Genomic DNA, 24679 nt, shown 5'->3' on the forward strand with positions numbered 1-24679 from the left:
ATAAATTTAAAATTTTTGCGATTTAATGCAATGCTAACATTCAGCAAATCTTTAGTATTATAACTTTTGCCTTTTCTTTTGAGTCTGTCCCCTTTCATCTGTTCCAAGTCTTGCACCATTTCTTCTCATTTTCATTTAATCATTTGCTCTCTAATTACTCCTTCCCCCCCCCCCCAACTACAGATATTTCAGGACTCCTCCATCCTAAAAATACCATCCCTTGATCCCGCTATTCCCTCTTCTTATCATTCTAGCTGTCTGTTCATCTTCACTGTTACATTTCAAAAAACAGTATACTCTCAATGCATCCATTTACTTACTCATCACCCACTTACTTCTTAAGCCCCTATGAATTAGTTTAAATTGCCTTCATGCTACTGAAATTTATCTCTTTAAGGTTATCAGCAACATGTTTACTGCCAAGGAAAATGACCTCTATTAAACCTTTATTCTCCTTGACTGTTTTGTAGCATTTCACACTAGTGATCACCTACCTCTCCTTTATAATCTATTCTTATTTTCTCTTCACACAGTTCCTTTTTATTTTTTCTACTGCCTCTAATTTCATCTTCTTGGATACTTTTATTGGTTCCTCTTTGTTTTCTTATCCTCTGAGGTATCTCACAAATCTCATATATCATGTGGTCTGTTTTTTAAAAAGAAATTTCCCCCTTTTTCATGAATGCAAAATATATATGGAAAGTGATTTTGCTTCTTTTAAAAATTATTGATATATATTTGATTTTTTGATAGTCTTCCCTTCCTCCCTCTCTTCCCTTTCTCCTCATCTGTCCTCCCTTGGCAATCACATCTAAAACTTAATATGACTTTGAAAACTGCATTACTAGTTCCATTGTTTCCCTTATACTGAAATCCCCTATTTTCCACTGCCTGTGAATATATCGCATATCTCATCTACTTCTCAAACTCCATGTGTTCATATGTAAAATTATAATCTTCCCTCCAAAACTTAATCTCCCTCCTAACTTTCCCATTTAGTATTGATTGTTACCAGCTTAGAGTTATCCCTACCTAGTCTTTCTCCTTCCCTCCCAATATCGAGGAAGCTGCCTCAAGCCTTTGAGAACTATTTCTTTCATCCTCTCCTTGCCAATAGCATGTTAGCATTACAGCTCAGTGCTTAAGTCTTGGCTAGAATATTTTAAGACCTGTTAATTGATTATTTCCCTAACTTCTTTCTCTTCTTCGTCCAATCCTTTCTTCACAGGGATACTACTTTACTTACAATCGGATCTGATAAAATCACTTTTATGTTCAAAAACTTCCAGTCATTCTCTATTATCTATTGAAAAAAAAAGCTAGAAGGACGGAAAATAAACTCTTTAGTCTGGCATTCAAGGTGCTTCACAATCTAGATTGAACACACCTTTCTATCTTTTCTCAAGAAACTACCTTTTTTATTCCTTTGATATTCTTGCCAAATGATAACCTGACTACATCTTACCTTCTTCCACATTTAGAAATTTAGAAATATGACTTCTAAATGGAGGAATAATGGAGTTGACAGCCAGATTGGCCTTTAAAAATCTGTGAAGGGCAGCTAGATGGCACAGTAGATAGAGCACCTGCCCTGGAATCAGAAGGACCTGAGTTCAAATCTGCCCTCAGACATTTAATAATTACCTAGTGACCTTGGGCAAGTCATTTTAATCTACTGTCTTGCAAAAACCAAGAAAAAAATAAAATCGTGACTGTTTCTGGGTCTTATGTGGTATTTTCTCATAGAGATGGTGCAATAAATGAAAGATTTCTTCCTGTGCCATTCTGATGACCAGATTTCATCATTTTCTTTTTTTTCTTTTTTTTTTAGTTTTTTTTTTTTTTTTTTTTTGCAAGGCAAACAGGGCTAAGTGGCTTGCCCAAGGCCACACAACTAGGTGATTATTAAGTGTCTGAGACCGGATTTGAAACCAGGTACTCCTGACTCCAAGGAGGAGTGCTTTATCCACTAGGCCACCTAGCCGCCCCCATCATTTTCTGATCAAACTCATGCCCTAAGTCATATAAATATCATGGGGCTCTCTTTCATCATATGCAATAAAATAAAATCTTGCATATGTAACTAGGATAAAAGTTGAAATTTTTCAAAAAATATACAATTAAGGTTTGCCTTTTTTATTCTTTCTCTAAGAAACTGACAAAAAGTCTGAAATGAGTTGAGAGCATAATTTTGTCACTTAAAAGTGCAATGGAATAAAGGGGATATTCTTAATTTGTAAAGACTTCCTCTGCATAACAAATGTACTAAATCCACAGAAATCCCCAGCAAATTATGAACATAATTTTTATATGTGGAATGGCATGATTTCCATATATCAAGATAAAGTAGAAGAAATTACTCTTACCAATGACTTAGAGATTTTTTTAATGGTTCATTTCTTGTAAATTAACCTGACACTTCTTTAGTGCCAAGGCAGCCATCACTAGGCAACCTCAAGCAAGAAACCTTGGAAACAAAGGATAGCAAAGGGGCAGAATACTACCTGAAATAAAACAGAGTTACTGCTCCCCCAGCCACAGTTTTGGAGCAACTGAGAGTGGTTAGATTTCTAAATTGGAGAAATTTTCATAGCATCTCAGATTCAACAAAAATCAATGAGTATGCCTCTATTCATGTGCACAAATAACAATGTAATGCAAGATACACAGTTAACTGTCAATAAAGAAATCTTCAAGCCTTTCCTTTGTTTTTTAAGGATTCTAAAGAGCAACTTCAATAAAACTTTCTTCTGTTAGTCATTACATAAAACTAAAAAAAAATGTGTATTCTTAAAGCATATTTTTAGGAAAATCTTTCCAATCTTATAAAAATATATCACCAAAAGTTAAGGTCAAAAATTAGTTTTTCTCTTGTGTTCAAGGTATTTTTTTCACAGACACAAGATTCTTCTCCTAGTTTGTAGATGCATAGTTAAAAAATAAGTCAAGTTTGAAAAGATTCAGGAAAACAAGGCTTTCAAGAAGTTTATTCTAAAAGTTTTTCAGGACTATAATGCTGTGGTTATCCAGTGCTCATCTGTGCAGCATACTCTTGTTAGCACCAACATAATTCAATTCCATAATTTTCCCAGTTCATAAATATGTACAAATTTATGGTGTGGCTGCATACAATGATGTTCCCTTTTCATCTTCCAATAAAATTAAGTGTTGTGCAACAGAAAAGGAAAAACATATGGAAAAAGTCACTTTCGACTCATATTTTAGCCTCCAAATGCTAACGTGGGTTTAGAGCTAAATCAAAGCCCACTGATTGAACTGGGTCATATTTTCATCTGTTATTAATGCTTGAGTTACACGTAAGAGAGACCAGATTATTCATTAAGTTTCCCATGCAATATGTTGCTAAATGAAATTTTGCTTGGTAACATAATTGTATGAACTATGTCCATGAGAGCTTATAATTCATTAAAGACAAGAGACTACATAAAACATTTGTTGAGCTGCAAGAAAAGCAGCTCAAGAACCCCTAGCAGGGTTAGATTTCTTTAGGCATTTACATATGAAAATCTGTGAAAACTAAACAGCACAATTTCTACTATCAAGAAACCGCTAACATTATATGTAAATGCTCCTTTTCAAAAACAAACAAAAAGAACATGCACAGGAAGAATGACAAAAAATATAATTTAAACATTAATATAATTTTTAAAAAGCAACAACTCAAAAGAAGGGAACTATTATAAAGTACCCCAGAGCCAAAAAAAAGACAAACCTCCAGGGAAAGGAAGGGTATTTGTTTCCAGTATGAATCTCTATGTGATACTTTTCCATAACACTTACTCAGGTTGTACACACAAGAAGGGAACACCCCACTAGTTACTTGTACAGGGTTTCACTAATGGATGGATAACAGAAAAGGGAAGGGAGGGGGAGATTATTACAACACTTCACAGTAGTTGTGAAGACGACAGTAACTGATTAATGACTTACTACCCTGTTCCCTGATGTCATATGAGCTTACTCAACAAGCCTCTGTCTGTCTGCCACAAAGGCATCATAGATGTAGAACAATATCTTTTTTCATACGATGCTTAAAATAATTTATAAAAGATGCCAAGAGCCAACAACATTTAGAGATCAAACCACATTTAGCAATATTCTAAAGTTTACCGAAGAAAATATTTTAATGCTTCAAAATTCATCTTGATAGGACTTTTTGAGAGAAAATGCAAAATTTCACATTTCTCTTATGCTTTTTATTTCTAATATGTGATTGCTTTCAGAAAACATTTCAGGTAGAGCATATAAATTTATTTGAACACGTCTTATGGTAAGTCCTAGGTTTCATATATATGCTCACAGAAAAAAAAGTCAATGATATTTTCATATATGAAAAACTAGGAAATTCCATAGGCAATGATTTAACAATCTTTTTGGGCTTTAAATCATCACTTTGAAATTAAAGTGCTCCCATTCATCCTTTCAGTTTTACTTCTTAACATTTATTCTCCACTTCAATTTAACTGATCTGCTAATCTTTTCTTATATTCCAGATTCCATTTCCCACCTCTGAGCCTTTGCCTAGATGGTCATTCACATTTGGGTTGCATCCCTTTCTCTATCTTCCTGACTTCCCTCTAATCAGAGTTCAAATGTTCTCTTATATGAGACTTTTCTTGATGCTCTTAGCTAGTTTTGATCTCTGGGTCTTAAAGTTATTTGGTAATAGTTTGTCTATATTTCATATTTATTTTACATACACACACACACACAAACACACACACACACACACACACACACACACACACATGGCATTCCTCTAGGTGGAAAGTATACTCCCTAAGGGCAGGAACTCTTTCATTTGTCTTTGTATCTTCAACCACAAGCATAAGGGACTTATACATAATAGGCACTTAATAAATGATTCTTGAACAGAATGTTCATGCAACATAAGGTGGACTTTTTTAGAAGTTAATTGTTCTCTGAAAAGTGTGGCATATTTAATTTCTTCCATTAATAAAATCTCAAAGTCTGCCTTTTCGATCTTGTTGTTACACAAAATGTTATGTGAGTTTTATTACAAATCTCTGCTTGTTTAGCAGGCACCTAACTGCTACTATCAGATGACATTTACTTTCCTTAATGTACATAGTTTTAGGGGAAAAAATCATAGAATTGCTCTTGTTGCATTACATGAAAGAATTCCAATGTCCATTTAGCTGACACTGCATCAGCTGCTGTTTAAACTGGGCTTAGCTAATGGACTTTTAATGTCAGTGGGGTTATCCGTAGTTACTGGCTATTAGCAGGAATGGCTCCTTTCTATGAAAATCACTTTTCCTCAAGTGTGCTGTTGGAACATTCCTTCCCTTGATTTAGTGACTGTCACTGAATACAAAACAAACCCAGTCAACTCTGGAATCTGCTGTTATCTTAAAGGCCCACTTATTAATTTGAATTCAGCATTAAACAGGCAAAATCCTTTTGTAAGATTTAAACCTGGGACTGGAAACTATTTTGATGTGCAATTGAAATGACTTTTTGAAGCAAAGCATTATGGAGTGTTTTTTTATTTTTAATTGAAATAATCTAATTGAAATAGGAATAATAGCTATATGGTACACTAGTTAAGTGAACTGTTAGGAGTTTTCTTGTTTGACCTAGGTTGCCTCCTGATCTTTCCTTTGACTAAAGTTGGAGGAGTATTAATTCAGGGGGAGGAGTAAGAACTTTCCTGCCTTTGGTCATAAGCCAAAAATTCCACTTAAAATAAGTTCCTTTCCATGTCTACTCTATTGTGTAGGTAACCAGAAGATTTATAAAACATTTATCACAGATAATCCTATTATAATATGTAATTATGTGTATTATATGGTCTCAAAGGTAAACTTTTTAAAAGTGCTTCTTTCCTCTATGCTAGCTAAATTATCAATTTTATTCCCTTAAGTGACATTTAAAAATAAGATAATGCTCTTATTAAAAAACCGCCAAAAAGCAAAAAACTTAACATTGGGGAACACTGCTGGGACTAATGGGCCAAGATATTGGACTCACTTCATCTTCCCAAGAGCTCTTTGGCATTTCTACACAGACTTTGATTTGGGGAGAGGTTTCAGTCTTGGGGACAATGTGGCCTCTTAAAAAAAAAAACTAGGAATGTGAACTTGGGGGGTGGGTTCCCTTTTTTATACACTCTTAAACTTGTTAAACCCAATCCCAGAATCCTGGTGAAAATTACTTATAACTTAGGCTCAAGTCTAAGGTCTATTCAAAGGACAGAAATAGAAAAACTCTCTCTCTGAATAGCCACGGGCCAGGTATTTATTTCCTACACACAGAGATACAGACAGATACAAACAGACACACACAGACACACACCCACAGACACTATTGCAACACAAAACCTCAAAGTGCCTGTTGAAAGCAAAACTTGCACTTAAAAAATAACAGAACTCACTACCATTATAGAGCAACTAGACTGATGCTCAAAACCATCTAAATCTAATGTTTGTGGAACAGCTGATTAGAAATTTCACATTTCAGGGAGGCTAGATGGCACATTGGATAGAGCCCTGGCCTTGGAGTCAGGAGTACCTGAGTTCAAATCCAGCCTCAGACACTTAATAATTACCTAGCCGTGTGGCCTTGGGCAAGCCACTTAATCCCCTTGCCTTGCAAAAACTAAAACAAAAAAAATTCACATTTCACATTGTATGTCCACCTGCCCCCCTCCCCCCCAAAAAAACCTTCCAGTACAGTTCTGTTTTAAGATAGTCAGACTTGGGGCATTCCTTCTGCTGGTAGCTGTCCTCTCCAAGATCACTGGAGTAAGCTGCCAGGGACTCCCATCCTGGATGCCATTCAATTCTACACCTTGTAAGGAGTCAACACCTCCACGCTTTGAGGTTGCCACTAAAGCTGGGCACATTCCCCTTTGGAGAGATACTTTTTTATCTGAGATCAGAAAAATACATAAAACAAAGTAGCTGAAGGTCTAACGATAAAACTTTTCTAGCTGAGCCCTCTTCATTAGTTGTGGCATAGGTGACATCATTCTGTCGTCAGGTGGGAAAAAGGTCAGTCCTTCTCCATTTCTCATTTAAAATCTGAGTTTTAACATTCCACCTCCAGGGGTTAGAAGAAGAGCCACATAGAAGCTGTGGCTCCTTTAAAAGATGGAATTTCTGCTTCTGCGCTCATCATGAGTTGGTAAGAAAATCAGGTTTTGCCATCTTAGACTAAAACACCAAGCGCTCTTGGGCAGTAGCAGTCACAGAGTTCATTAGCTCTAATGAGATCAAAGGCTGATTCATTCAGATCTCTGAAGTCCCCAGAAGTTTCCAGAACAGCACTATGTCCATGCTCCCTGGGGTGGCCCCTTTTTATTCACCTCAAGTTCCACAATAAAAAGCAGGAAAATAAATGTAATGAGTAAAATCAGAGCCAACAATATGTATTTGAGATCTAAGGAAATCAGAGATAATTTAATCGCTCCTCAGATTGTGATCAGAGGTGAACAGCAGATAGCCTAAAACCATCTTTCAAATACTGGGCAAAAAAATAAAACAATTTAATTACTCTCAAAATGCACAGGGAGTGTATTCCTTGTAAGGGAAATGGTCTGTCCTCAAAAGGAGATATTTTCTCCAAATGGAATAAAGAGATACAGCCTTGCTTGTGTATTGACAATCAGGCATCAAAGTCGGTGCATGTTTGAAAAGTTCATTTTCTCCCCTGACCAGCAAAATATTTTCTACATATTAAGAGAACAAGTGAAGGTCTGTATAGTACATTTGAAATAAGCATTTGCAAAACAGTGAGGACCAAATATTTGTCAAATCAATAACTACCCATAGGGGGAAATTTTTCTTTTCAGAAATATTAGCAGACTAAATGATATTTCATATACAAGGTAACTGCATTAAGTATTGGCCAGAAGTCAAAATATAGGATTCACATATTGTTTCACCAAAAAAGTAGAGTATAACATTTGGGATGATGGCTAAGTGGTAAAAAAAAATGCATTTTCCTAAGGAATGATGAATTCATTTGTGATTTAATTAGGCAAAATTAATTTTTGTAAAAGGGAGAAAAATAAACACACATAAATAAGACAATAAACTCTCTGGTAAACATAAAAACTCTACACACACACACACACACACACACAAAGCCTATGCTCTCCCTGTCAGTTCCTAGGGAAGGTATCTGAGAATATGTGTCAAATGTCTAAGACATGGAAGTATAAAAATGTAGCTATAAAAAATGTAACTATAAAACTTTCCATGTTTTTCTTAAATATGGAAAATTTTTCTTCTGAAAACCCTGTGGACTTTATCAATAGAAAAAAAAACACTTTAGAAATGTTTTCTAAATAAATTTAGAAAAAAATTTCTTGGATTTATGTTTCTGAATTTATAGGCTTTATGTAAATTAACAGGCAGATAGTTGGCCCAGTTGATAGAAAGCTAGGCCTGGAATTAGGAAGATCTGGGTCCAGATCTGGCCTTGGACTCTTACTAGTTGTGTGATGCTAGGCAAGTCCCTTAACCCTGCTTGCCTCAGTTTCCTCATGCAGAAAATGAGCTGGGGAAGGAAAGGGCTAACCACTCCAATGCCTCTTCCAAGAAAATCTCAACTGAGCAAAAGAGTTGGATGTGACTAAAATGAATGAACAACAATAATGCAATTGAACACAATTTATTGAAATCCTGTCCTCAGATTTTTCAAACTTTTCACTATAGAAATATCTCTATTTAGTTATATAAAATTTTACATATTGGAAGGCTCTCTATTTTTATCCATGAAAACTCTCCTCCTCTTCATCAAGTCTCCTTATTTGAGAAATACAGAAGAATGGATTTAGTCGCTACACTTGTGTAGCTACTAATTGTGTAATTAAAGAGACTTGAATGGAATCTCATGGATGAGAGCAGAGGAAGAATTTGAATTCGCCTTTCCATCTCAAGTCCTGTGACAAAATTAAAGCTAAACCATCACCCCATATAATGAAATAGTCATATATGTGCACATATTTGCACACATAAAAATTGGTGTGTGCAAATATATACACATTTTATTGAGAGAAGATATACATTATAAAAAATGAATCCACAAATCATGTAATTTCAAGTTTAACATTAGCCATTTAAGGATAATTGTCTTTCAGAACATTTGACATGCTAATGATTTCCTAAGCCAAAAACCACCTTGTTCATGTGCATAATTGGTTAAGAGTCATGAGAAGAAGGGCAGCTAAATTTCTTCACTTTGAAGCACCAAGAACCATCTGGAAATTTAGAGGGATGAAATATTAACAAGTCTTTGAGGACGATCAGTTGCCTCATGTAGTCACCAGTGTTGGATTATGCAGACCAAAACACACTGTTGATGTTATACACTGATGCCAGCCTAACTGCTCTGAGAGGTTTGAGATAAAGAAAGTGAAGTCCACTAGAAACCCATTCAGTATGTCAATAGAGGACTCTGACATTGAGGTCAATTAAGCCATCCACAAGTGAAGTTCTTGACTTTGAAGTAAGCTGTCCCTCATAAATTTCCAGACTTCACTTAGAGTCCAAATTCAAGTAGAGATAGACAAAAAAATCACTGACGTATTTTAACCAGCACTATGTTGGTTGGTGTTTTCCTGACTAGATCATAGCACTAGCCATCAATTAGTTTAGTGTGCACTCATTTTGAAGGGAGATAGATGGCCTATTCCATAGTTTCTACATAGCCAAAACCATAGTGATATTCCTAGAAGAGAGGAAGGTGATTTGTGACATAAAAAAGTGCTAAACCACCAACAAGGGGAAATGAACTCCATCAGAGAATATGTTGTTGTTACTGGATATAGGTTCTACTTTGCTGATTTTCCCTTTCTCAGCCATCCTCTAAGATGAGACAGCAGGAATAGTTGTAAGACAAAGGATTAAAAGTATATATATTATATATATATATATATATATATATATATATATATATATATATATTACACACACTTTTACACAGAATAAATAGAATGTATATATGGGCATACACATGTATTTGTATGTTTGCATGAATATATAGATATAGATATATATAAAACAAGAAAAGGGTGAGGATATGTAACCCTTATAGAGTCAAATTGGCTCTTCAAAGAGCACTTTACTCTTAAAAAACAGCAGACTGGAGCTGCACAATAAAATGTCATATGATTATTTATCTAACAGGATCGAAACAAAACAAAGCAAAATAGTTGGTGCTACCTAAGATTTACTGCTCCATGTTGATAAATACAATAATTTTAGAACTTGGGGACAAGAAAAAACTCTTCATCTGTTACAGTTGAAATAAATTAGTCCAATATGGCAGCGGGTATATGCAAAGTGTGAGACTCAGATTCACTGGATGCATGAGAAATAGTTGTTAGCTATGGGGTCAGAAGACATGGCTTCAAATGATGCCTCTAATGCTTTTTGCTTGTGTGACCTTGAGCAAATTATTTAATGTCCCTGGGCATCAGTTTCTCTCTATAATGAGAGGTTTATATGAGATGATCTACAGAGAATTTCTTGGTTTAGTTCTATTAATGTGGTTAATTGAGCTTTTTATCTCAAAGGGATATGGACAAGCAAGACTCTCAAGCTTGTATATATCAATGTTTACAGAATGCAATGGGAAAAATATAAGCAGTGACAGACCATTCTGCTAGCTCTCTCATGAATATCCAAGTAGGAATCAGAAAACTCATACATGGAAGTATTTCTTTGCATATGACTCTACTGGAATCCTGTCTGACCTGGGATCTCAGAGTTCAAGTCACTGAAGGAGATGTTAAATTTGCCAGGAATACAAGATTTATCATCCTCAAGTCAACCCACAAGCTGAGAATTTTAACTGCATTTTATTGGAAATTCTAGGTACACTCAGTTGAGTAAAAATGGGGCAATTCTAATTTATGTATATAATGTTACCCAAAATGACACCACAGGCTTAAATATCCACCGCCTACTATTGTTTGAGCAAGAATCATCTTTGCCTACTGACTTGTGCATTGGAGTCTCAGAAGTTGGAAAATGGTCTCACATCTGAGGATGAACTTGAGTTGAACTTGTCAGCTGAGAGACCAACTACCTGTGACTTTGGTGAAGAAAAAGTCCAAGAGGAACAAGTGATGGTATGATGCTCAAGTTTCAAATTGGGAACTACAATCAGGAGCCATGCTAAAAAGAACCTTGGTGTCTAAGAGGGGGGTAGGTGGGGAAAAGAAAGTGGGTTGGTGGAGAACTACCCCAAACCAAGAAAATTGGCAAAGTGCTGACCTATCAAATATCATGAGTGAGGAGTCACAACTGTGAAAAGACAATATTTCATAACTACCTACTAAGAACAGGGGAATTAGTCAGCAGCCACATTCCCCAAGAGAACAAAAATATTGCTCAGAAGCAAATCAGATTCTGAAGAGTGCATATCCATCTATTGTAGATGGCTTATGGAACAACAAAATGACTCCAAAGGAGAGGATTAAGTTAAAGAATAAATTATATTTTGGCAATATTCAAATATTAGATAGAGAAATTGGTTATGTAAAACCTTTACCTAAGAAACCAAGGGTGTATACTAAGCAGTATTCTAGTTGTGGAGGCCCAAAGGCATCAGAGATCTCTTCTACAGTTGGACCCAGAGGCCGTGATAGCCAGTCAGGATTATCCTAATTCAGCCAGGAGCTAAGGGTTAGGGCTGAAGGCCAGTTGAGTCTAAAAATACTAAAAATCATTGACATCAAATCACTGTATTTGTGCCAGTGATGGCTGGCCATGTGCATAGTAGGTGTTTAATAAATGCTGATTGGCCTGACTTCATCGGTTTAACTTTTGAGTCTCCAGGAGCAATGAAGGAAGCAGCTACCTCTAAAGCCAGATGATATTCATTGATAGAGTGATGTAATATGTATTGCAAATGTAACCTCAATCTAAGGTATTATTTATTGCATTTGACTAATGTATTGACTATGATTTGTTCAACTCATTTATAAAATCACTTGAGATGAACTCAGTCTGTTTCAGAAAAATCACCGAAAGGTTCATTGCATATTTTCTCCTATATTATTGATGGAATTCTAGACTTCTTAAATGAGTACATCCTTTCCACTGACCAGACCAACCAAAACTTGGTTATGTAATTTTTCTTCTATTTTTACACTTTTACATTTTCAGTCAAGGTGAAAGTACAAATTACCACTGACTCATATAGCTGACACCTCCCCTTCTCCAATTAAGCCTTCCAGAAGACACCAGAGCTACAAATGTCATGAAGGCAGATGCAAGTGTATGTGCTTAGGAAATTTCCCAATGACCTGTAGGGGATGCTCCAAGTAGCATGTTATCATGATGATCATTTAGATCTTTCATCATATTCTGGGAATATGTCTATGTATTGCCAAATTAAATGCACCATTACTTTTATATATAGTCATGTAGGAAATATAAAGTTAATACTAGTTAATGAGGTTAATTCCATTAGCAGGTAAACCTCTCAGTAAAAACATATGAAGGACTGAGGAAGGATAACCCAGGTTAAAAAAAGAATATATTTGTTAAATGCCCTTTATAAATCACATCTAGTATCTGCTATTTTCTGGGAGATTTTCTAGAAAATAATAATAAAAAATATGTGTATCTAATATTGCGAAATTTGCCTTATATTGAGATTCATTGTTATTGTTGCTGTTGCTGAATTCCATGGTACCAAAAATTATTCGAGATACTAATTAATGAGATAAATTTAAAATCCTCCAAGTATTCCGATTGTCTTCATGATAAGTATGGGACATGAAAACTGTTCATGTCACATAAAAATACTTTTAAAAATCAATGTTGACTTCAATCACAAAGATCTGAAATTAGATGTTTCCATTAGCATCTTGCTTTACTCTGTTTAAGGTTGTAAACAGGCAATCAAACATTGAAAGCAATATACATTTTTGTTATTAAATGTATTTTATAATTATAGAAAATATAAACCCCATGACTAGATAGCAAGACAATATTGACACAAAAGTTACTACCATGTCAAAAGACGTGGTGAGTAATATTATGATGTAATCCTGCTCTTAGATCCTAACTCCAGGGAGCACTTATAATTCATTTGACCATGTATATCTTTTTTTTTAAAAAGTAGTTATCAAAGAACTAGGCTTCTGTATGGCCTCCATTTGACATACTAGGGAGGTAGTGATTTTGACTGACAGAGAAAAGAAAATACACACACACACACACACACACACGCATACAGTCCTTTTACTCTTTCATTCCTTGTATTTGATCTCTGACTTACTATTTAAAACTAAAACTAGTTCATCATTTCATGTAAAATGGAAAGGAAAAAGGCTAATGAAAATGACAGACCAGATAATTACTGTTTTATCCTCAGAAAAGGCCAAGATTGCCACTTGCTAAACTTGAACACTTCCACTGGGTGGCTACAATGTGTCTATTTAACAAATACAAACACTGCTCTCTTCGCTCAAAGGAAGATAAAAATATATCATCGGCTCATTATAGAAAGCAAAATTTCAATGAGAAGCTTCAATTCGAAATAATAGCAAAGAGGACATTAACATAGCATACTATCTTTTATGACTTTTTGTGGGGTACTTTGCCCAGTTCTTCACTGCCCCAAAACTTTTGAATTAAAAAATTCTTATACCAGTATAAAACTAACAGTCCTATGGTCGTATTAATTGCAATGTGCTATAAAATCATAGTTATTTCATTTTGCTTTTTAAAAAAAAACACCTGATCAAATTCTTCAGAAAATTTAGGATTTTTAAAATCTTAAGTTCAATTAACAAACTCACATATCCATACGATATATATAATATTTGCTTTGCTTTTTCCATTAGCTTCAAACTGAAAGCATGAATTTAATATCCCATAGCTCTAAAAATATCCCATAGTCTCTAAGTAGAGACATTGATTAAAACTTCAAACTTACTTTTACTTAATGTCTCCATTTTATTTAATTAAAAATGGCTTTGCTCAAAAGCCATTAAAGTATATTTTATAGTCACTACTTTTTCCTCTTTTGTTTTGTAGGTTGGCTTAGCAAGTGAGTTTCTGAGTTTTGTAATAAGATATTTAGACTCTCAAGCAATTTTCTTTGATAATTCATTTGCGGAAGTCATTTTAAGGTGTCTCTTTTATTTTGGAAATTCTCATGTATATACTTCCCCTCCTCCACAGGGAAAAGAGAAGAAAGATAGTAAATGTTGCCAACAATTGGGCAATGCCAGATTAGAGAATCAATTTTTTTTTTTGAAATTGACTAAAAATGAGAAATGTTAACATTCACTAATAAACTAGATAAATATAGGGGAGATCTTTCAGGGTTGTTTATGTTCCACAGGGAAAACAGAAGATAACACAAACTCAATTCTACGACAAATTTTATGACTTTCATAATAGCTGAGAAATGGCCCTAGATAAGAATTTTTGACAAAATGATTCATGAAGATAAAGCAATTATTCGCACAATATTTTAAAACAAATAAATGATGAACAAGAGTGGTAACTGGAGCTCAAAGTTGGTGGATCAATATCTTATATTAAGATATTTTTCCTGGTTATACTATTTAAGATTAAAAATATCTAACTGCATAGCAAGTTAATTAATTCTTATCCTACCCCCCCCCAATATGCATACCATTACCACTTTGGCAATGAGATATGGTTGAGTATTTAATTAAAAATTGTATCCTCCAAAGGTTAGACTGTTCACATGGTATACTTTTTCCACACCAAGCATTTTTCAACTGCTTTGTGCTAATAATAAAGGATACACTTAGTTAAGACAAATCTCTGCGCATATGGTTCTTTTACACTTCTCTTTTTAAATTATAACTTTAATTTAATTAGTAATGGAGTACATGTTAACACCATGCCCTACATTTGGTGGATGGTTTATGTTTTTAGTAAACAGGAGGTTTTATATATTATTTTCTATTCACTTGAAAGCTCTGGGCTAGAACTCCGTGGTGCTTCAGTCATATGCAACTCTTGGTGACCCCATTTGTTGTTTTCTTGGCAAAAGCACAGGACTGGTTTGCTGTTTTCTTCTCCAGCTTGGTTTGCAGTTGGATAAATTAAGGCAAACAGGGTGGAGTGAATTATCCATGGCCATGCAACAAGTGTCTGAGCCCTTATTTGAACTCATGAGGATGGGGGCGGCTAGGTGGTGCAGTGGACAGAGCACTGGCCCTGGAGTCAGGAGTACCTGAGTTCAAATCTGCCCTCAGACACTTAATAAATTACCTAGCTGTGTGGCCTTGGGCAAACCACTTAACCCCATTGCCTGGAAAAAAAACTAAAAAAAAAAAACAAACTCCTGAGGATGGGTCTTCTGGGCTCTATCTCCCCTGCACTACCCTAGTTGCCTGAAAGTCTTTTACTAGTGGTAGAAACCCTTGATAAGAAAGCTACATTTCAACTTCACTTGAAAATCAACTTCACTTTTATTAATGGCACATGTAAAGGAAAATGTCTACTTCACAGTAGTTTGTTTACCTAGAACTCAGTTGAAATAAAAGTATCTGTTAAGAGACGTTATGATAAGAGGGGAAACATTTTCATAATTCCATTAAATTAAGTAGAACAGAGACAAAAGACTAATGAGAGTTCTGTTTTTATTGGATTATGGAAAGACTCCCATAGAATGTTTTATATTGAATGTCTTGGACACTAGGAATGTAGTTTGGCTTTAGAGTTAAAGAAAAAAAGCCCCACTACAAATTATTCAATTAGAAGACTTATTTTTATGCAATGGAAAAAGAAGTTATTAAAAAACAACTCCACTGCTCAAGGCCTCATTGCTCTGGTTCAAAAGATGAAGCATAAAGGACTATAACCCTATTTCTCTGAAAAAAAAAAACTGTTCAAACTAAGTGAAATTGGAGCAATTCTCCATTCTTTTCACTCGTGGCCAAAGAAAAGAAATTCCATAAACAATAACAGATCCTGGTAAACAGTGAAAATGAAGATGAGCCTTATAGAAAGACTTTATAAACTCAGGTAAGAAATAAAGAGGATTTGGGGAGTACAAAATCAATTAATCAATAATGAAACACAGAGTTACAAGTCAAGAGGAGAAAAAAAAATTGACTCAATTCTGGGTAACATGAAAATACTATTTTGAGATCTGCAGTTAAATCACAACTCTTGCTCTAAAGATGAAATTAGAAATCAGAGCATGTCACTACTACAATTCCCAGCAAGTAGTAACAGTTATACTGGAACTTAACATTTATTCATATTAGGATACAAGAAACAATCACAAACATAAATTGAATAAATGGAAATCCATTCATCTACTCCAATTCTCTTCCTTTAGTTAGAATGTCTGATTCTTATGTTGAAGATTAGAAAGTTAAATATATGAACATATATGTAAGAAAATCTATTTTTCTTTCCAGTTTGATAGATGTTACTAAACTGCTGTCAGGATGGTATGGATTTTGAGTTGGGTTGTTTTGGCCCCAACTGCAACCCTTCAAGACATTTCTAGATAGTCATTGCGCCTAAAGGCATTTATTTGTGTAAAAGGGGCAAAGTTTGGGAGAGGGAAGAGATTCATTACATTTGCAAGATGGAAAAATCAAAGCTAAAAATTCAAATAGCAAATAGAATGGGATTAGCACAAGATTTTGTAATCTCCAAATTTCAACAAATGAAGGGAATGAGTCATAGAGAGATGGCGCTGAGTTAGCTTCCTCCCAAGCCATTTGAAAAATCTCTTGTCTGGTTGTTACCACTGGCACCTCCTAGCTTCCTTTGTAGCATTTCTCAGGTATCTGATGTAATGCCTCTGAGGGACTGAAGAATCAGTGTCTTTGTGCCCATGGTAAACTCTGAGCACTGTTTACCTTTAATTTTTTTTTTATTTCTTGACCATTTGTGTACAGAGTTGAGAGTCAAAGGGGAAATATATATATATATATATATATATATATATATATATATATATATATAATATATCCATATTCATTGACAGTCTTCATTTCCTTGCACTTCCAGACTAAGCTGCAGATATGTGCATTAGAGAAGAGAATCACAACAGTGTTATGTATGGTTATGGGGGAAATGTTCTTACTAATGCCCTTACTTTTGTTGTTGTTTGTTTGTTTTTAACAGATGAATTTGTTTATCTTTTTAGACTATTAGCACCGAAGGCATGTATCAAGTTTTAACTTCGTTATCACTCTCTCCTCCCCCATTTTGAAAAATGGTTTTTCTAAACACACTAGATGCCCAATAAATATTTTTGGAATGAATGAATGCATTCCATTCCCAAACACATGTGAGTCTGTCCCTACATAGTAACTATTTACCACTATATAATACTCTAAGGACTGCAAAATGCTTTCCTTGCCACAAAGGAAGCAACCCTATGAAGATGAAGAAACTTGGCTCTGAGAGGTTATGATTGGCAGATGAGCCACCAACAGGTAAGTGTCTGACTGGGATTGTGAACTAAGATTTGCATCTTACCACTAATTTGATTATTCCAATCCTTTCTTCTCCTTCTCTCTTGATTAATTTAGCACCATACCCTTTCTGAATTTGATTTATGGGACAAATAGAATACCATGTAACATGTCCCAAAAGTCTTAGAGCAATTTGAAACTGTTAAGGGGTAGAACTGTACTAAGACTTTTGGAATACCTTGACTTTTTCCTCTATACTTTTAAAAATAAATATATTAATTCATTTTCATATAATTTAATATAATTAATTTTAATAAATATATTAATTCAAAAAAGATGATGCCAACAACTAAAAAAAAATCATAGGCTCCTGAATTACATCTTTTTTCATTATCTGTCAAGAAGAAGCATGAGCTAGTAGTTTTAATTTAATTGTAACAAATCTCTTCCTTCCCTTCCTCCCTTCCTTCCTCTCTCTCCTCTCTCTCTCTCTCTCTCTCTCTCTCTCTCTCTTTTTGTCTTTCTTTCTTTCACTTTCTTTCATGTTATAAGAATTACTCCCTCTACTGCTCTACAAAGTCACTGTCTTAGATCAGAGAAGAAAAGAATGAACTATTTGAAACAGTTAAACCTTCCTAGTTTGAGTTGGAGGAAGGAATCTGTAATATGGAGTATTTAAGCATTAAAATGATTTTTGCTATTTTCAAACATATATTAACTCAAAGTGAGAAAATGAGGTTGCCTAGTCAATTTGATGCCTAGTAAATATCCTCAAGGAATTTGCTTTGATTAAATAAGAATATTTAAATTAGCATATCAGTTTTGTAGGTCTGTAAATTATACTTGAATGTTCACAAGTGCTTGAAAGTTTATTCTTAAGGTTTTCCACCTGACATATTTTTATACTAGCAATTACTATCTCAAAAATTACTTTGTTTAGAGAGAAGTAAATTCTTCCTTGTCTAAGTGAAGTTAATGTGAAATTAATAGAGTGGAACAATTTGGATTTTTTGCATATAAAAATCAGAACAAAAATAGTAGAACTACTGACTTGAACTGTTAAGAGTCACATTTCTATATGCTAGTTATCTCTGACTCATATTTATTGGATCTTTTGCTCCTCATTAGATTTTTGAATTTCTTTAACCTGGGACTATTCTTATTTTTGTTTGAGTGAATAAGGTTTTTTCCTCCCTCTTTCTATATCTAGCACATAGCACAATGGCTGACACATAGTAGGTACTTAAAAATGCTAGCTGACAGTCATCAATATACTTTGACTACTGAAATAAAAATATGCATGCATTCGTATTTACATTATATGTTATATAGCAACAGCTACATGAAAATATACTATGAATGCAATGCAATATACTATATATGTATTTAGATAGCATATTTTCACTGTCCATATTCAGCACTCCATAAACTAATGCACGATTATTATACTCTGGTGTGGTTTGCATTTTCAGAAATTCTGTCTCCATGTTTGACAGTGATGTTAGCACATAGAACACTAGTTGGTGCTAGCTAATAGCAGATTTGTGAAGTCCAGAGCTAAAATTGTTTGTATGAGACAAGGCAGAACTCTGATTTTGAGAAAAAATGGAAAATCTTAATTACAGACACACATATTCCAGTGTTTAACCTATGTTCTCCTGTTCAAGGCAAAAACTAATCCTTGGAAGCTAAGGGTTCTCAGCCACCCAGGATGAGAATAGAGACAATGAAACAGAGACAAAAAAAAGAGTCACTGCCTGAAGGCTTAATAATCTTCACAAGGAATATCTGTTAATTATTTTAAATAGTTACATATTGCATCTGATCTACTCGTAAATAGAAAAAGGGAAGCTTTCTTTAACTTTTGCTATTTTCTTTCTTTCTTAATTATTTAATAAAGCTAAGCCTTAAATCCCTCCTGGAAACATCTCTCATACAAACATACACTTAGGACATTAAGAACAATTGCCCGTCCTATTTAAAAGTAGTGCCATTAACTTCCTTATCTTAATTATCTATACTATTTTTATCCACAGAATCAATTTATTTCTACCACTTTGAGATCAGAATATGAAGATTCTGGCATGGAAGAAGCAACCTTACAATTCACAATTATCCCCAAATACTTCCTTACCTCAAGGGATGGAAAGTGGCAAGAGGAGAAAAATCAGGATATGGGAAGAGACATGAAGTCATGAAAGACAACCAGAGTTTTACTGAGGAGATGCACTGGAAAGGGAGAGCTTGGGACTAAACAGTAACGCAGCTTTATAACTTCATTCAGAGACTTACCATCGATTTATAGAAATACTGATATAGTTAAAGTAGATAAAAACAATGATGGAAGTCATGAATCGGGAATGAAGAATTTCACAGACCCCAGGACTCAAATACCTATTTAGACATTCAAGGAACTGAATAAACTAAATGGAAGAAGAATTATATTGAATTTACACACACACACACACACACACACACACACACACACACACACACACACACACTAAAGAAGACTACATTTATTTTTCCATGAAATAAGCAGATGAGTTCTATGATGGACTTAGTCCTTCAGGGCAAGGTGGGTTCAACACTCCAGACACTTTCTTAGCTGGTCAGGGAAATTAAAGTGATGGATAAAGAAACTGTATAGGAGGGGTAAGCAAGCACCCAGAATGTCCATGCTGGGTAGCCTTTAATTTCTCCCTTTCTTCTTTTCTTAATGTGAACCCACTTCTGTTTCATGGTGATTATCTTTATTGATTCTGCATTTCCCTGTCATTAGTCTTTTAAATATTTCTTTCTATGAACTAACAAGGAATCTTTGGAGCTCTTAACTCGATCTATTCTTATCCAGTTCTCTCCTCCTTCCTCTTATCTCCCCCCCTCATAATTATGGTTTGGAGGAGACCCTCCCCTCCCCCATCTCCTGAGGATGAGCTCATGACTCTATCCTTCCAGTCTGTAGGCTTTTCACCAACTTGAAGCAACCTCTGACAAAAAGCACAGCCCTTACAATGCAGTTTTATCCCCAATCCTTCGAGAATCATGAACAGACTAGAATTGGAGGAGCACAGAAAGGCCCCAACAGCCCGGCAGAAGTCCACAGCAGCCGGCCGAGAGGGGAAGGGCGAACTGAGTAACTTTGTCACTTTATCCGTAGGTCCCCCCAGGCGTGAGTAATTACAAGAGAGGCCGTTTATCCCTGGCCCCGGCTACGCGGCTTCTCCCCTCAGCCCTCCTTCTGGCTAACGGAAGAGAAGAGGCTCCTAGATCTGGCACATTCGAGCTCCTCTTTCGCTGAGTTTGGGAGGAAGGGAGGGCCGCCGAGCCCGGAGGAGGGACAGCCGAGCCCAGGGTGACTGCGGCCGCAGGGATCGGTGCATGGCAAACTGCAAGGCACCTTGGCAGCCACCGAGCCGGGCCCTTCCCTTGGCCGCTAACGGTGGAAGGCAGCGCAGCCGGGCCTCCCGGCCCCCGGGAGGAGGGGAGCCGCCGAAGCTCGAGGGGGACGCAGACCCCCTCCTGGCAGCGGCAGGCTCCTTGCTCCCGCGGCGGGCATGTGGCGCCCCCAGCCACTTCTGCTTTCGCAAGGCTGGGGGAGCTCCTGTTTCAGAGAGGAGGGCTGGGGTGGCGCTGGGGCTTGCCTGCCCCCTCCTGCCCGCCTCCCTCCTCTCCCGGCTGCTCCGCTGCCCAGGAAGGCCAGGGCCAATGGGCACTACGACCCCGGATCCCGCTGCCACTCTCCCCTGACCTCCTTTCCCATCTGCCCGGCTTCTCCCCCTCCGGGCCTGGCTATCGCCCCCAACCGCCCCCAGGCGCATCCGACTTCTGGTTAGTTGGTCTTAAGGCAGATTCCCAGGGGTTCTTAGGAAGGGGGCATGGGTTGGCCCTGCCTGGGGGGGGGGCAGCTGAAGAGCCCTGAATGCCGGGGCTGGAAGTTTCTCTGCAGCTCTGGGAAGGGCGGCAATGGCATGGGTGCAGAGGAATGCTTCCTCTGTGCCCAGGCTCCGGTCCTTACTGGCTCGGGGGGTTCGGGGCGCTTTGGGAACGTTAGCCAAGCCCCCCCCCCCCGCGCTCCCGGAGGAGCCCCAAGCCGGGTCTCCGCTTCAAAGTCTGCGGCGCTTCAGAATCTCAGGCGGCTTCCTTTCGGGGGCTGCTCGTGGCAAGGAAGGAAACACACACGCCACACACACACACACACACACACACACACACACAGAAACATGCACACACACAGATACACGCAGACACACACGCACACACACAGACACAGACACGCACAGATACACACACACACGCACACATAGACACACACACACACGCACACACACACACACACGCGCGCACTTTCAGAGTCAACACTAGCGACACAACCTCCGAAGCAGCCTCTGTTTCTGTGATGCCCCTAGGCATGGTGCGTCCGTGTGAATTCGGGGGACACTCGTCTGACCCAAGACGCAACAAGCCCGTGGCTGTGCGTGGCTGTGGGTGTGTGTCTGCCCCACACTGCAGGGTGCCATGTGCCGGAAAGTGGAGCTCCGCGCACCGTGTTCCCGTTCCCCGAGTAGAAGAGAAGAACTCTGCCCACCGGTTGCCCCTGCGCGCGCTCACCCCCCCCCCCCACAACCCCGCACCCCAACCACAGCCCCAATCGGGACGGCACAGCAAGGGCCAGGCGAAGTCCTCCGGAGGAGGTGGGGGCACGGAAAGCGGGGCAGCCTTGAGGAGCCCCGTGGGGCGCCGGGGGCACCGGGCTTACCTGGGGCTGCGGAGCCGGGGCTGCTGGCACTCAGGAGGGCCAGGGCAGGTAGCACCAACATCTGCAGCACGTATCCCAGTCCCAATCCGCAGCGGGCCGCCGTCGCCTCCAGACCTTTGCTCATGTTGACTGGAGGGCCAAGGAAGACGCGAGAGCAGCCCAGGAGACACGGGTGGGCGGACGCGCGGGGCGGGCGAGCGCCCGGCACCGGCGGAATTCCGGGCGAAAAGCAGCCGGACGAGTGGCAGGCAGGGCTCCCTGCCCCCAGCCGTGCCCCTCCACTTTCCGGGGCAGCGGGGCGAGGCGCGGCTGCCAAGGGGGACTTCTAGGAGGACCGTCCCGGCGCGTCTTCCCGCTGGCAGAGGCAGGGCGCGTCTCCGGCTCCGGCTCCGGCTCCGGCAGGGGCCACTTGGCGAGTCCCGAGCGCCCGAGGACGTCCCCTGCCCGTGGCACGAGCTGGGGTGGCGGCGGCGGCGGCACCGCGCCCAGAGCCCCCGCGGCTTGGAGCGGCCCCCGGGCTGCGCAGAGCGCACACTGGCTCCGGGAGAGGGGGAGGAGAAGGAGGAGGAGGAGGAGGAGGAGGAGGAGGAGGAGGAGGAGGAGGAAGGAGAGGAAGGAGGGAGGGAGGCACGAGTGGGGGGCTTCCCGCTGCCGAGCTCCGTCTTCTCAGCGCTGGCGAGTGGCGGACGAGATGGGTCTCGGCGATGGCTGGGAGGCAGCCAGGAATGGTCATCTCATAGTCTGGGGCTCCGGTCCCCCGGAATCTGCTGGACCTGGCCACGGAGGCAGGGACGGAGCATCTTAACTCCGGGACAGTGAGCGTGTGTGCGTGTGTGTGCGTGTGTGCGTGTGTGTGTGTGTGTGTGTGTGTGTGTGTGTGTGTGTGTGTGTGTGCGTGTGTGTGTGTGTGTGCGCGCGCGCGCGCGTCACGCAAGCTGGCGGGCTACACGGGCGTGCGTGTCCAGTGTGGATGCCTGCTAGCCATTCTACACTCACGGAACTGGGTGAGAGAGCGCAGGGGAGAAACTGCAGCGAGTGGATGTGCTAGTGGGACTGCGAGAGGCAGCGCCGGCCGATGGAGCCCGGCCCGTCGCCGCCTTCTCCGAGGGAGCAGCAAACCCTGAGCCAGACTGCTCCGGACTGGACTGCCTTCTTACTTTGGCTGCTGAGCCCGAGCCGGCAGAGTCCGGGTGGCCCCCGGCGGGAACCTGGATGGGCGAGAGAGAGAGAGAGACAGACAGACAGACAGACAGAGACAGAGAGTCTTAGTTCTGAGCGGCGTCCTCCAAGGAGCCAGAGACACCACCACCGTGGGATTTTTTTTGCTCTGTGACTCCGCTCAGTCAACTGCTAAGCCACAGAAATGAAACGAAGGCGAAAGGAAAACCCATCCTTCCCAAGGAAAGGATGCACTTACTATTGGTCCACCTTGGCTCCCTTCTAGGGGGGGAAGCGGTGCGAGAGACCCAGAGGGACAGAAATGCTGGGAATCAATAAATCCCAGGATTTTCCAATGCTCAGTCAAGAGGGAGAGGCAAATATTCCCCACCACACTTAAAGGGAAAAATCGAGCTGGGGAAGAAGAAAGGTTGAGCATCATCCATAGGGAATCCTTAACCCCTTACCTATAATACAAACACCCGGATGACAATGCTATGGAAAGGGAAGAAAGCGGAACGAAAAGAATGAAAGGCTGGAAGGAGGAAAGTAGAGGAACCACAAACTGAGGCCGAGGCATCAAGTATTTTGTTCAGAATCATTCCAATAAAAAGTGATCTTGACTCCAAACCTGAGTCCTTTCTCATTAAGAGTACGCTGCCTTTAAGGGCAATAAGAATTAGCTTTTGAATTTTCTGCCTTTTAGAATGTAAAGATAGAAAATACCAGGTCCCTTCCAAGACATTCTGAAATGCTCTCCGGTTAGAGATTTGGGCCTGGAAGGAACTTGAGAGGCCTTCTCTTGTCCAACCGCCCTCATTTGTTTCAGATGGGAGGTTAAATGATTTGCCCTGGGCACGCAGCAAGTTAACTGAGTAAGGATTTAATTTCAAGTTTTCCCACTACAAATGCTCTTCTTTCCTCAGTTAATGGGCTGCCTCTTACTCTCCCTTGTTTTTCATTTCTTTGATCTCAATCAGTTTCCCCAAATACCTTTCACCTCTGAAGGATTCTCCCCATTGCCAATTCAAAGTGTCCAAACTGCCCTTGACTTAGGTGATAAAAATTAACAGAAAGACAGTGTTATTAGAGTGAAAAGAATATTGTAGGAATAAGCAGTGAAAAGTTTCTTTTCCAAACACTTGTATTTAAGGATGGGACTGTCAATTGATTTCTAGCTACTGGTTTTCTCTTGATGAAAAAGGGATTATAGTGGTTTCAGGACAAGTACTGAGCAAAGTTCATGGAAACATTCAAGAGCTATAGAAATGTGAGGTATGAACTATGATTGAATGTACACATACAAACACAACTTTTCTCAAAAGGCCAAAGGG

General features: G+C 39.0%; 1 protein-coding gene across 1 annotated transcript in view; it reads right to left on the reverse strand.

Annotated features, from left to right (window-relative positions):
• UNC5C (unc-5 netrin receptor C) overlaps nucleotides 1–22593 on the reverse strand; it is a 435583-nt gene extending 412990 nt beyond the window's left edge. Inside the window, exon 1 of the mRNA XM_074228072.1 lies at nucleotides 22188–22593. Within this exon, the coding sequence (XP_074084173.1) occupies nucleotides 22188–22311 (124 nt within the window). The 5' untranslated portion in view covers nucleotides 22312–22593. The remainder of the gene's footprint in view (nucleotides 1–22187) is intronic.
• Between the last annotated feature and the right edge of the window lie 2086 nt (nucleotides 22594–24679).

The sequence above is a fragment of the Macrotis lagotis genome, chromosome 3 (assembly GCF_037893015.1).
Source record: "Macrotis lagotis isolate mMagLag1 chromosome 3, bilby.v1.9.chrom.fasta, whole genome shotgun sequence".
Taxonomy (NCBI): Eukaryota; Metazoa; Chordata; class Mammalia; order Peramelemorphia; family Peramelidae; genus Macrotis; species Macrotis lagotis.